General features: G+C 34.0%; 1 protein-coding gene and 1 pseudogene across 1 annotated transcript; one reads left to right on the forward strand and one right to left on the reverse strand.

The window, feature by feature from the left end:
- Positions 1-7,259: 7,259 nt before the first annotated feature.
- Positions 7,260-10,401, forward strand: LOC108479419 (sterol 14-demethylase). The gene is made up of 3 exons (XM_017782001.2): positions 7,260-7,458; positions 7,826-8,310; positions 9,221-10,401. Exons 2-3 carry the CDS (start codon positions 7,849-7,851, stop codon positions 10,217-10,219), a joined length of 1,461 nt encoding a protein of 486 aa, XP_017637490.1. The 5' UTR covers positions 7,260-7,458; positions 7,826-7,848; the 3' UTR covers positions 10,220-10,401.
- Positions 10,402-10,717: 316 nt separating this feature from the next.
- Positions 10,718-13,449, reverse strand: LOC108479420 (probable beta-1,4-xylosyltransferase IRX10; annotated as a pseudogene).
- Positions 13,450-14,510: the final 1,061 nt, after the last annotated feature.

The raw sequence follows: 14,510 nt of genomic DNA on the forward strand, positions 1-14,510 counted from the left end.
GAAATTCAAGGGCTAAAATATGAAATAAATGAAATATGTGGGCTTATATGAGCTAGGGGAAAATTCGGCTAAGCATGTGTATATAGAAATTTTGTATATTTTGTGATTTTTGTGATTAAGGACTAAAGTGTTAAAATGTAAAAATATGAGGGCTAATTTGAAAAATGCCCTAAATATATGTATATGGATTGAACTGAAAGATTTTTTGAATAAAAGAGTTAAATTTGAATTTATATAGATGAAGAACCAAAGAAAACGGAATTAGATCGGGGAAAGTCGAAAGTCGTTAATTAGTCGATTTCATCCGTTCGAATAAGTACGAGGTAAGTCGATATACAAATAAATGTGTTTGAATTGAATTATTACTGCTTATATGTTAATAAATAGTGATGAATGACTATTTGAGTTGAATATGAGAAATCCAAGAAAGTTTCGATAATGTGACGACATTCGAAAAGTCCTGTACGAACCATAGGAATAGTTAGGATACATATGTCATGACATAGGATTCCGATATGTGAATTCGTGTAAGACCACGTCTGGGATGTTGGCATTGATTTGAGATTTATGTGTAAGACCATGTCTGGGACATTGACATCGTATTTCATTTCGTGTAAGACCCTGTCTGGGACAGTGGCATCGATATTTGATTACATGTAAGACCACGTTTGGGACGTTGGTATTGTACGAGCTTTTCGAGCTATCTGTGTATCCTATTTGATTCCGTACAGTTCAACGGGCACTCCGAGAAATGAATGAATGTATGAAATGTGTATCTGATTCAGGTACGTTTAAAATGTGTATAAAGTTGAGAATGAAAAGTAAGTATATGTTTAATTGTGATTAAAAGATGATATGTGATATTCATGAAAGTGAAATATACTATATGTGTAAGTGAAGTGAATAGGGATTATATGATTTGTATATGAACAAATGAGTATGATGTGCTTCATAAAATGTATATGTGAAATGGTTATACATCCTAAATGAATGTATTAAATTATACTTGATTCATGAGTTGCATTTATTTGTATATGGCTTACTAAGCTTTCAAAAGTTTACTTTGTGTGTGTTTGCATTGTTTTTTAGATATCGAAGCTACTGAAAGCTCGGGGATCGTCGAGAATCATCACCACACTATCGAATTTTATTTTTGGTACCTTTTGAAAATGTTTATATCAAAGTATGACATGTATAGGCTAAGATTAATGTGGTATGTTTTGAGATGGGTATATGATGTCATGAGATATGGCTTGATTATGTTTGAACTTATGGTTTGATTTTGATATATAATCTGTAATGTAAAAATGGTATATTTGGTATATATATATGGTTTAATGAAAGGGTCTTTTTGGTAAGTTAGTTGTGTGGTTGAAATGGTATGATTCATGTTTGATTTGATAATGTTTTAGTTGCTTATTGGGTTATGAAATGTGGTCTTAAAAGCTTAAGTATATAGGGTGGCAAAACGGCTTTACAAATAGCCTATTTGTCCACACGGGTAGAGACAAGGGCGTGTGTCTCAGCCATGTGCGATACACGATCATGTTACACGGCCGTGTATCCCCTGGGATAGTCCTACAATTAAAAGTCAGTCTTGAGCACGGCCTAGACACACGGGCGTACGTGTGTGGCCATTTCGAAGGGTACACGGGCTAGACACACGGGCGTGTGGTGAGTTGTGTGACCCAATTCAGTTTCGACCACAGCCAAGGCACACGGGCATGTCTCCGGCCGTGTGGTACAAGTCAGTATGTATGCCCTGTTTTCGCACGACCTATGACACGGGCATGTTTGATAACCGCGTGAGTCACACGACCTGTTCACACGGGCGTGTGACCTGTGATTGCATAATTTTTCCAAGTTTCTAGAAGCTTTTATATGTGTTTGGTTTAGTCCTGAACCACTCTTATTCATGTTTTAAGGTTTCGCATTACCTTGTAAGGGACAATGTGAATGTTTGTGAATAGTTTACGATAATGATTGCATAAATGTATGTGATTGATGTGTAATATCCAATAATGCTTTGTAAACCTATTCCGACGACGGATACAGGTTAGGGGTGTTACAAGTAAGTTACTCCAACTACAACTAAATAAAAATATGAGAAGTGTTATGAATATCTCAGTAAGTGGATGTCCATTAAGATTAAGATAAGTTTTGATATACTTTAAATTCTAATAGACATTAGAAGTAGAGATATTCTTATGACTATAAATAAAAACTTTGGATAAACTTTGTAAATATTCCGATTTATCAATAAAATATGCTCCATTTTTGCTCTCACATTCTCTTTGTTCTTTACTATAAAAACAAGCAAATTCAATTAATTCTCAAAGTTATTACATATTAATAATATTAAACCCAACTAGTGTTGTAATACATAGACAAATACATTAGGTACTCATTTTAACTGAAAAATTACCACATTGTATATTTGGTCAAAGCAGAAATACCGTTTAAAGATTATTGCAATAAAAAGGTCAAAATTTTCTATTAGTCCCTATACTACGAGTAAATCGCGAATTTAGTTGATGTACTCTAATTTAATCATTTTTAGTTCATGTACTTTTTGAATTTTAGAATTTAAGTTAGATGTTGTTTCTAAAATCTCTTGTGGAGAACATTGTATCACATATGTAATTCGATGCTAACTTGTTTTCACATAATTCTTACAAAAAATCACATTATTTTTGTTAATAGATTTAACAATTATCGATTAAATTTTAAAAGTATAAAGATTATAAAAGTTATTAAACTGGATAATATAGATGGGATCCACAAGTAATAATATTGTATTTCAAAATTTTAAAAATACTATAATAAAAATATCAAATTAAAATACAAAACAAAATTCACAAATTACATATAGTGAAATTAATATTAAGACTTGGGTAAACTACTTACTTGGTCACCACTGTAACACCTATACCCAATCCGAGGTATAAGGTATTACAACTATAAAACATCAATTTATTAGCTACCTGTCATAAATAACCAAATAATTCATTTTGTATTTCAATTACAATCATTTCCATATTAATCAATCATATTCAAACCTAAATTGGACATACGAAACATTTAAAACAAACTAGGAACAATTTTTGGACTAAACTGAACTTATACAAAAAAAATTAGGTAAAAAGTGTAAACAGGGGTCACAGACTGTGTGACAGAGCCCAGACCGTGTGGCTCAAAAACATGGTCGTGTGACCAAACCGTGTATCAACCTGACCCGTGTAACTTAGGGTCATACTGCCGTTTCACCAAGCTATGTAACTCTCAGATACCGTTTGGACAAACCTGTAACAAAAATCAAATAGACCACATGGTCGTGTCATGTAACCGTATGGGACACACGGCTGTATAGCAGATTGTGTCACAAACCATGTGTACCCAAAATACCTTCAAACACAAGCCAATTCACCTACAATTTCTTAGACATCAAGCTACACATTTACCATCACATTAACCTACTCAAAGTGTACCAAAACATGCCAAAATATAACAATTCACATTCAACCTATGTGCCTAACCAATATGCCTTCATTGACACCACATTTCAACATAAACAAAAACCATCCAAAACAAGACATAATCAACATATTAACCTTATTCAATCATCCAATAATTTCCAACTAACATATGCTATAATCAATCATTTATACCAAGCCTTCTAATGTCAATTTTATCACCAATTGAATTTCATCAATTAACCTATCATGTATGTACCAATTCAACAAACCAACAATGCATTAAGTTTTCAAGCACACCTATGTCATCAAATACCAAATCAACCAAAATACCATTAAGGATTTAAATAAATACACATATTTCATAATTCAAATGACACAAACATGACCAAATGATCATCAACATGCATAAACCAAAGCCCTATTTACATGTCACTCATAACCGACCAAAATAAACGTATAGTTACCAAAAGAGTTGACAGATAGCGTGATCTCCAAAATCAATCCAATCGTTAGCTCATATCTAATGATCTACAAAGAAGAAAAACCAAATAGAGTAAGCTTACATAAAGCTTAGTAAGTCCATATTAAACTTAAACTTTGACTTACCATAACTGTTGTAACGAAAATATTTCGCAATTAATTTCATAAAAAAGGTCGTGAATTCATTTATTTCCTATACACACCACAAATCTCACAAGATTAGTAAGTTTACATATACAAAGCATATAATTTTATCATGTCAAAAACATTACAAATAAATACATTTTAAACTCAATTCAACCATCACCTATTCATTTAACAACTCACATTTTATTTCAAATATCTATATCGAATGTTCCATTTCATATATCTATTTCCATATAACCGATTCATATCACCATTTCATATATTTATTTTTATATAACCGATTCATATAACCATTTCATATAAACACTTCATCTAACCATTCCATTTACTTATTTCATTTTTCATTTTCATACAATGAACCGAATGAAATAACATCTGATAAGTGGGAATGATGCTTACACAAGCTGTAAAATGAGCATGCTTACATGAGCTGTGGGTTGAGATGTTAGGCTACACGATGCTGCTCACATGTGCTGTGGAGAACCCACAAAAAATGCAGGACCTCAGCATCGTTAGGACATCTAAGACTAACAACCGAAATGATAAATGACCCTAATAACATGTCATTTGTATCCTAAGCATTCACGAGGTTCATACGGGTCGTGTTTTATATCTATATCATTTAGTCATATACACATTATTTCATCACAAGGAATCATCCATATACTTTCCCATTTTCAAACATAACCTTTAATTTAATTAACATTACAATTTAGTCCTTTTCATCCCTTACCATTTAACAAGTAAATGTACTCAATCATAACATATATAGATAGACATTATATCACAAAAACAAAAAAAAATTAGTTTAAGCAATTTACAAACTTATCTAATCAAAATAGCTATGAACACTTCAACAATGATTATTCGACGACTTTTCTTTTGCTGTGATTATTAACCAACTGATCCGTTTCTAGATCTAAATATAATATTTTCATTCAATTAACTAATTCAAATACTTTAACAAACTTAAATTCACATATATAACCCTTTTTCAATATTTTACACTTTTACCTTAATTTTTTTACCTTTTATTCAATTTAATCCCTAAACCTGAGACTTTTACAATTATTACAATTAAGCTCAAAACCAAGCTAGCCAAATTTTTACTTTTACATATACAACCCATAATTGTTGAAATTTCAAAATAATTTTATGCTAGATTTATTATTTTATCAATTTAGTCTCTAAACTTAAAACTAACCAAAATTCCTTTACACATTAGTCCTACTTAACTATCAAACTTATAAATCTATTATCAAACTTCAAAAACATTACAAATTCATCAATGGAATAAATCAAAACATTTAACAATTTTACTTAATTAATCCTTGAATTAACTAGATTAAACTATAACAATCTAAAAACATAAATATTACTAAAAATGGACTAAAAAAAATACCATGCAATAGAAATTAACCTTGGCCGAAGCTTGTATTCTCTAACAATGGTGTTCATGAATGAATGTAGAAGAAAAGTGAAAATGAAATAAATGGTTGCCTTTTGTTTTATTAATTGTTATACTTTTATTATTTTAACATATATTATAAAATAAATATAACTTAAATATACAAAATACTTAAAAACAAACCCATTAACTGTCCAAGCTATCCTAACATGGTCTAATTGCAACATAAGGCCTTCCAACCATGACTTTATAGTCATTAAGCATTAATAAACTAATAGCGATTATCTTTGCAATGTTTACGATTTAATCCCATTTCCTTAATTAATTATCCAAATGTCAAAATTTCTGAATCAAATTTTAATATACCTATATTGTAACTTCGTAAATATTTATAATTTTTTTACGGTTTCTGTTTATAAAAATAAGGTCTCGATACCTCGTTTTCTGAAACCACTTGACTTTAAGGACAACCCACTTGTACTTAACTATTTATTCAATTAAAAAAATTTATCATATAAAAATTCAATATTAGACTACATTTGACTAATAAATATTAAATAATAATAGTCGAATTTGTGATTTCAAAATTACTATTTCCAACATCACTGAAAAATGGGCTGCTACAACCTCACTTTTTGACATTTGCATTTTGGTTACCCAAATAAAAAAACTTACAATTTAATAATTGTTGTTACAATTATTTATCGTTTTGGTCATCAATCCGTTTTCTCACTGAAGTGACATGGCACTTCATGTCCACATAACTACTCCTTACTTGCTAGTAATTTCAACGTAATTATGTAATTTTTTAAAATTCATTTCCCCCTATTTTTACTATAATGTAAAAACTCTAACCTCAATTTATTTTTCATAAGGTTTATTGTCTAACTTTGGAGAAAGAGAACAGGGTAAAGAAATTGATGCTTCAATGAAATGGAGTTAATACGAATGTGCTTTTTTTTTTTCTGTTCATGAAGTAACATAATCACTCCTTGCTTGCTAGTAGTTTCTATATAATTATGTATTTTTAAAAAAAAAAATCCATTTCCCCTTATTTTTATTATAATGGTAAAATCTTAGCCTCAAAATTGTTTTTTTTTTATAAGGTTCATTACTTTAGAGAAAGAGAACATGAAAATGAAATTGAAGCTTTAATGGCCAGAAATGGAGTTACCTAATGCAATCCCAATGTGCTGTTGTAGATTCTTTAGGTGATTTTAAACAAACTAGCATTTTAATAGCTGTAAAATTCATTTTAATGTTGTGGGATTAGAGGAAGAATTGATAGCTACAAGCATATCAGTGAAAACTTTGGTTATAAAATGGTTGTTCTTCCCATTCATCTCTAAATACCATCCAAACAACTCTTGCAACCATTCCTAATTTTTCATCTTATGTGTCTTAACCATCTCTTCCATTAACTTACAAAAAATCACGTATGGGTCATTAGATTTTATGGCCAGAATTACACTTTCTTTGAATGGAAACAACTTCTCAGAATGAACTCTTCAAAAAATTGTTTCTTAAAATTTACTATCGAAATCTTAATTTGAGTCCAAAGAGTTGGTGAACTATGATAATAGATTTTACATTACCAATAAAATAGGGAAAAATGAATTTTAAAAAAGTATATAATTATGCAAGGAGTAATTATGTGGACATGAAATGTCATGCCACATCAACCTTGGTTAGTAAGATAATGAATAGATGTCTAAAACAATAAATTATTTTAATAGAAGTGATTAAATTATACAATTTTTTTTATATAGGGGATTAAAATGAAAATTTTGAGCAATTTAAGTATTCGGCACCCACGGGATCATTGCTCAACTATTTATAATTTGGTCATTTCTTTTGTGTGGTGGTTCTCTCAGTTTTTGAGTTCCATGTGACTCTCTTTCCTTTGCTTTCCTTTCCCAGTCCCTTACTTTTTGAATCTCAGATCAGGTAACTACTCTTCCTTTTTCTTTTTAGCTTTAATTTCTTGGGTTTCTACATTATTCGTGGGATTATTAATCTACGCTTTTTGTTGATGTTTTCTTTGGGCTATCCGTCGTCGATTTCCTGCTAAAACTTTTTGTATAACAAAATATATTTCTAGATGACCAGAACCAATATTCGCCTGTTCCTTTTACGATGATCTAGGACTTTTTATTTTCCTTTTGATTAGTGGAATGCTCAATGCTGGACTCAACTTACTCAAACTTTTTACTGTAGAGAGTGTTAATGAAAGAATCTTCTCCCTAGCTTAATTTGCTTCTTAAGTTTTATTTTTCTTACCTTTTCCTTTTTATTTTCAACTGAGAACTGATAGGAAATTATCAAATCCGAGCCGCCATGGAGGTTAACGACAAGCTTTTGAACACGGGTATTCTCATAGTAGCCACCCTAGTAGTGGCCAAGCTCATATCTTTCCTCATAATGCCTAGATCTAAGAAACGGGTTCCACCAGCAGCCAAAACCTGGCCGGTAATCGGTGGGCTCCTTCGATTCATGAAAGGGCCTATCGTGATGCTCCGGGAGGAATACCCGAAGCTTGGCAGTGTTTTCACATTGAACTTGTTTAACAAGAAGATAACTTTCTTGATTGGGCCTGAGGTTTCATCACACTTCTTTAAGGCTTCAGAATCAGACCTCAGCCAACAGGAGGTCTATCAGTTCAATGTGCCAACCTTCGGTCCTGGTGTGGTTTTTGATGTGGATTACACTATAAGGCAAGAGCAATTCCGGTTCTTTACAGAGGCCCTTAGAGTTAATAAACTTAAGGGTTATGTTGATCAGATGGTTACAGAAGCTGAGGTAAGTGATCTGCTAGGAACTTGGTTTATATTATATTACACTTTTGCTTTTTGTTTGTATGTTGTATATTATTTGGTGATGTATCTGGCCTAATAAAAGCAGTGACTCTTTTTTGATACTATTAGAGTACGATACTAAGACAAGGGAAAATGAAGCTCTAACTTGCATGGATGGAGTTCACATTTGGTGGATAATTAATGAACCGTTGAAAGTTGTTAGGATTATATGAAGTTGTTAAGTGAATAACAATGTATCCCTAATCTTTAGGAATCACCGAATTTGTTTTGATTTTTCTCAACTTGTCTTTTTCTATGTTTAGCTAACGTAATGACTAAAAGACTGAAACTATGCGAAACAAATTGTATCAGTTTTCATTTTTCTCCATTGAATTTCCAACTGTCCTCTCTCTTTTATCTACTTGGTGTGTGCAATGTGAACCAGCCCAGTTGAATAAAAGTATATTGTTTATTTCATTTTTTATCGTGTACTTGAGCTTGTCGGACACTTCTTAGGAGTCTTCATATCTGAAGATTGAAGTCTAATTTGCACGTGCTAATGATGCTGTTTTGAATGTTGATTTTGCTTTCTTTAAAATCAAGCATTGTGTTTCATGTTGTTGTGGTGCACCATCTCTCTCTTCTTTCATTTATGAGTTATTTACTTGATTTACTCTTCATAACACCCACCAACTTTTAATTCTTGGACTACTTTGATGAATAAAAAGAAAATAAAGGATAATAAACACTAGTTACATTTGGTTTTGGGAGGTTAAATGACATGTTACTGAATAGAAAATTTGTTGTCTTATGTGAAATTCGAGGTTTGTTGTATGGTTTCAATGTTACATATGTTCATAATGTTGTAACTCCATAGACGTGATTTGTGGTCTGATCTTTATGGAATTGGGCAGGACTACTTCTCAAAATGGGGGGATAGTGGTGAGGTGGACCTTAAGTATGAATTGGAGCATCTCATCATCTTGACTGCTAGTAGGTGTCTCTTGGGTCAAGAAGTACGTAATAAACTTTTTGATGATGTTTCTGCACTCTTCCATGATCTTGACAATGGCATGCTCCCTATCAGTGTTATTTTCCCTTACCTGCCCATCCCTGCTCATCGACGCCGTGACCGAGCTCGAAAGAAACTTGCAGGAATCTTTGCAAATATCATAGCTTCCCGTAAAAGTGCTGGCAAGTCAGAGAATGACATGTTGCAATGTTTCATTGAATCTAAGTATAAAGATGGTCGCCCAACTACCGAGGCTGAAGTAACTGGCTTACTGATTGCTGCGCTCTTTGCCGGACAGCATACCAGTTCTATCACCTCTACTTGGACTGGTGCCTATCTCCTTCGTCACAAGGAGTTCCTATCTGCTGTGATTGAGGAGCAGAAGCAAATAATGCAAAAGCATGGAAGCAAGGTTGATCATGATATCTTATCTGAGATGGACACCTTGTATCGGTGCATTAAGGAAGCTCTGAGACTTCACCCTCCACTGATTATGCTTCTACGTAGTTCACACAGTGATTTTAGTGTAAAAACGCGAGATGGGAAAGAATATGACATCCCAAAGGGTCACATCGTTGCAACATCTCCAGCATTTTCCAACAGGCTTCCTTACATTTACAAGGATCCTGACACATATGATCCTGATAGATTCTCTGTTGGGAGGGAAGAAGACAAGGTAGCTGGGGCTTTCTCATATATTTCCTTTGGAGGTGGTAGGCATGGTTGCCTTGGTGAACCATTTGCTTACCTTCAGATAAAGGCTATATGGAGCCATTTGTTGAGGAACTTTGAATTGGAGCTTGTGTCACCGTTTCCTGAGATTGACTGGAATGCTATGGTGGTTGGTGTGAAAGGAAAGGTGATGGTTCGTTACAAGCGGCGACAGCTTTCTCTTAATTAGCCAAGTACTGTTTGTGAGTAACTTGCAGTTTTAAGTTCTTTTCTTCAAATGTCGCTGGCATTTTTTTTTTGTTCTGTTGTCAAACTTTGGGTTATTTGTGTTAAACTAGAGCAGTCTCTGGATTCTATTTGCTAATGGTTTTTGTTTATTGCTGCAATATTTATGATTAGTTTACTATCAAAGTTTGGTATTGGTGTTCTGAACTTGTTCAGGATTCCTTTTTGAAGCACTGACGTTTTCGTAATATTGATGTCAACAGGAAGGTCATCAAATCTTAGTAGCTAATACCCTGGAATAACTATAAGGTTGTAATTTTTCGTTCCCTAGTTTATATATTTGCATCACTAACAATTTCCCAATGCAGTCTCACCTCTCTGCTTATCAGTCAAGAGTATGGATAACTTGAAACAAGAGAAGAGGAGCAAATCAAAAGAACTTCTGTAGGTTGTGGATTCAAATGATGTGATGGAACGGAGGACATTTGCAGAAGTAAAACTCTTTATATAAAAACTATTTGTTACTATTCGGGCTTTCATATGTGCAAACGTGAGGAGCCATCAATCTGATGATTGTATAGCCATACTCAAAGGTGCTTTCCATACGTGAGCTTCTATACAAAAATTTGGAATTTTTAAGAAAAATTTCAAATTCTACACTAGGCCAATCCCTAACTCAACTTGGTACAACCGACATTGAATGTGGAACAACACTTAACATCACCAAGGTTTCAAATCAGTGATTGGTCCTGCGGTCCAGTTTAGAATCTTTTCACCAGGATTCAAGTAAACACTCTTTGGGTGTGGCAATTTACGAGCAAGGCCATTCAATATTTGATGGAAAGCATCTCCTGGTAGTGTAGATTGTGGAAACAACATGGCTCGCTTCATCGAAGGATTTGCAAGAAGCCTCTGTTTCCTCAAGATTACATGGGATGGTATAGATGTGAGAATTTTATCCAACTTGGGAACATCTTCTTCTGCAACAGACACTCCGATTTCCTCCCAGGGGATAGCATCAGCAAAGGGTAAAACTATATCATCTGCTATGATGACAGGAATGCACCCAAACACTACAGCTTCCACTAGTCTAGGGCTCCAGGGTGCCCACCCAAGTGGGCACAAGCAGAATATAGCTCGTTGCATATCCTCATAATAGGTGGTTGGATGCTCGGTGGAGATGTCAAACAGTGGATTGCTCTTAAAATTCTCCCAAACAGCTGCCCTTGCACCTCTGCCACTCATCAAAGGAGTCAGTGAGGTCTCGTAAGGGTGAAGCATAAGATCGTTCATCAAGGCTAGATTAAATAGAATGTAAGGTCTCATATCGACCTCAAGTAATCATTTAAGAGCAAACAAAGAAAAATGAAAATTAAAGAGCTACTTTCCTTTGGAAGAAAGTACATTTATCAAAGCTGAAAGAAAAGTACCTTGCATAGTAGCCACATTCAGGGTCATTATTTACGTCACAAAACAACCCACGAAAGTAGACAAAAATAGAACGTGGAGTATCTGGTGGAATCTGGCGGGCCCGCATCTTTTGAGGGGGAGCGTAAGGAGGTATTGTGATTGAACCTTCATTCAAGCACACATGGTTGCGTTGCCCGAATGTCTGAACTAACGTAGCACGCCGCAGGATTGGAAGGATCCCCGCTCTATTGCTTTCTCTTCCTGGACAACATTCAAATCAATCAGCACACGTTTTACCTTTGCATGCTTACAAAGCAATACTAAACTCACAAATCTAGGACTTAAGAGTTTACATCTGTAATACCACATATTGCTTTGCTTAAATAACACTCCCTTTTATGCTACTAGTACTAATATAGAAAAGGATTATGATTAAACCAGATCTTCATCTCTCTAACTTGACAACGTTTCAATGCTTGGTCTTAAGTTTCTAAAGCCAGTTTAACAGGACTTGCAAAAGGCATAAATGTACTTTACTAATTCTTCTCACTAGGTAGATATATGACATTATCAGAAATATTTTATATGTATGACAAGAATCATCCTTGAAATGGAACCATCTAAGATGATTTGAACATGCTTTTCTGGGCAAACCATGACATCTACCTGTCACATTTACTATTGGTGAAAATATATAGAATTGAATATGAGATTCCCAATTTGATTCCATATGAATTGTAATGCCAAAATGGATCGAAAATATGATTGTACCGCTATATCAACAACCTTGGGAGACTTGAATCAGTTACCTGATAGTGAAAGCAGGCTCCGAAATCATGGGGCACAACAAAGAAATGATCAGCCCCCTCTGTTCTATTCCAGTAAGGCCAGCTCGAGGAAATAAGCTGTATTGCACTTCTAACCATCCGTGGGGACTTGAAGGGCAATGGCAAGCCAGTGGGTGTAAGATCACAAGTTGCATATATAGGGGTGTAAAACCAATCAGCTTCCTCTGGATTGAGTGTTCGAACAGGACTTGACAAGAGAAACCTGTGCATGAAGATCTCAGCAGCAAACATATGTGAAAGACATCTGGGGTCTTTCTGAAGGATTTTCTTGTTGTATTTGCTTGGAAGCTCGTATACATACACTTTCAGCCTTCCTACTGGATCATCTTCCAACACATCACCTGCACTTCCTGCATTTTTCGATTCCCTTTTTACTTTTAGATTCATCAACTTTAAGTGATACTGCAACTGCAACATCTTATGTGACATATACCATGAATTATTTCACATTTTAATTGGCAAAGCACCTTTTTTTTTTCTATATAATATTAAACCTGGACTCTAGTATATATGATAAAACGAACATCTAGCTGAAGAAAAACTATGTTGCAACTCAAATCAGAGCTAGCATAGACAGCAAGTCAGCAACATTATGGATCTTAATTCATTAACCACTCAAAATTATAAGCTTGTTTTTATATACACAATAAGAAAAAGCTTGTTATCCAACATTAGGAACAAGAGATACCAGAAATTCTTTCAGTGCAAGGATTGCGCTCAGCGGTAATGCTCCAAGCGAACCCCAAAGCAAAAAAAAGCAAACCCCACAACCACAAGCATTTCCTCATTGTGGAAGAATCTCGAGAACCCAAAAAAAGCAATCAACACAGGGAGCTGTCTGAGATGGGAGGTGGAGAGGAAGAAACAGGTATATTTAAGAGAAATGTAATGTAGAGGAGAGGTATGTTGAAAGATGATGGGAGGTCATTAGGAGTAGTAGTTGAGTGAGTTTTGTTAAAGCTAAGGGGGCTGAATAACAAATGGAGGTTTCCAGGTTAGGAAATTGAAAGTGAAAATTTGGATGGGGGGCATTGCTTCAAGGAACAGCAGACGGAGAGACCACATTATTCTTTAAAGAAAAAAAAAAGCAAAGAAATTGTGATGTTTGAAGTTTTAACTGTAAGCGGTGCATGTTTATGAAAGCAAAGCAGTGCTCGTTTTGCCGGTTTGATGGCAGGTCCATGTCTGTCTCTCGTTTTATCGAAGCCTAAGTAAGAAATTATTGGGCCTATTTCTCTATTAGATAAATATATTTTTGAGCTAAATGTGTAGCCCTTGGACTTGATTGAATTTCTTAAAAATATCGGTTTTTCAAAAAAAAAATTATCATGGGATATTGGTCTACATAGACTCATAATCCATTTTTAGTTTGTTGCTAGATAATGTGGAATTGCTTACTTTTTTAACTAACAATATAAGAGTAAAGGCTACACTTAATTTTTAAAAATTAAAGACAAAATTTTATACAACATTAAACTCTAAAAATTTTTTTTTTTATGAAATAAATTGGAAGCCTTGTATATGATGAAATCTTTGGCCAACAAATTAGTATCAAAATAACGTCTCTACACATTAAAAATGGCTGAAGGTGAGTCTATTAGAACTCATATTAATGAGTTTGTTACCGTTCTTAATGATTTAAAGAATCTCGAAGCAGAGATTTATGATAAGGATCAAGCTATGTTGTTGTTATGCTATTTGCCCTTTTTTTTATAAAACTTTTAGGAAACCTCTGATTTATGGGAGAAATCATCTCTTGTTTGATGACATGAAAGGAAATTCGTTGAATAAGGATAAACCCGACAACGAGTTAGGCCCAAATAAGAAGTCAGACAGGCAAGCCCCAGTTCTAGTTGTAAGAGGAAGACAACAATCTAGAAAGCCAGATCATAACAGGTCTAAAGCAAAAAGGCGGACCGCGTCAAGTAGAATGTTGGAAACTCCAAAATAAACTTAAGAAAATATCAAAAATGACGAGAAAGATAAGAAAAAAGCCGAAATTGTTGATGCTAATGTAGCCGAAGAGAGAGGTGAGGC

The sequence above is a fragment of the Gossypium arboreum genome, chromosome 12, assembly GCF_025698485.1.
Source record: "Gossypium arboreum isolate Shixiya-1 chromosome 12, ASM2569848v2, whole genome shotgun sequence".
Classification (NCBI taxonomy): Eukaryota; Viridiplantae; Streptophyta; class Magnoliopsida; order Malvales; family Malvaceae; genus Gossypium; species Gossypium arboreum.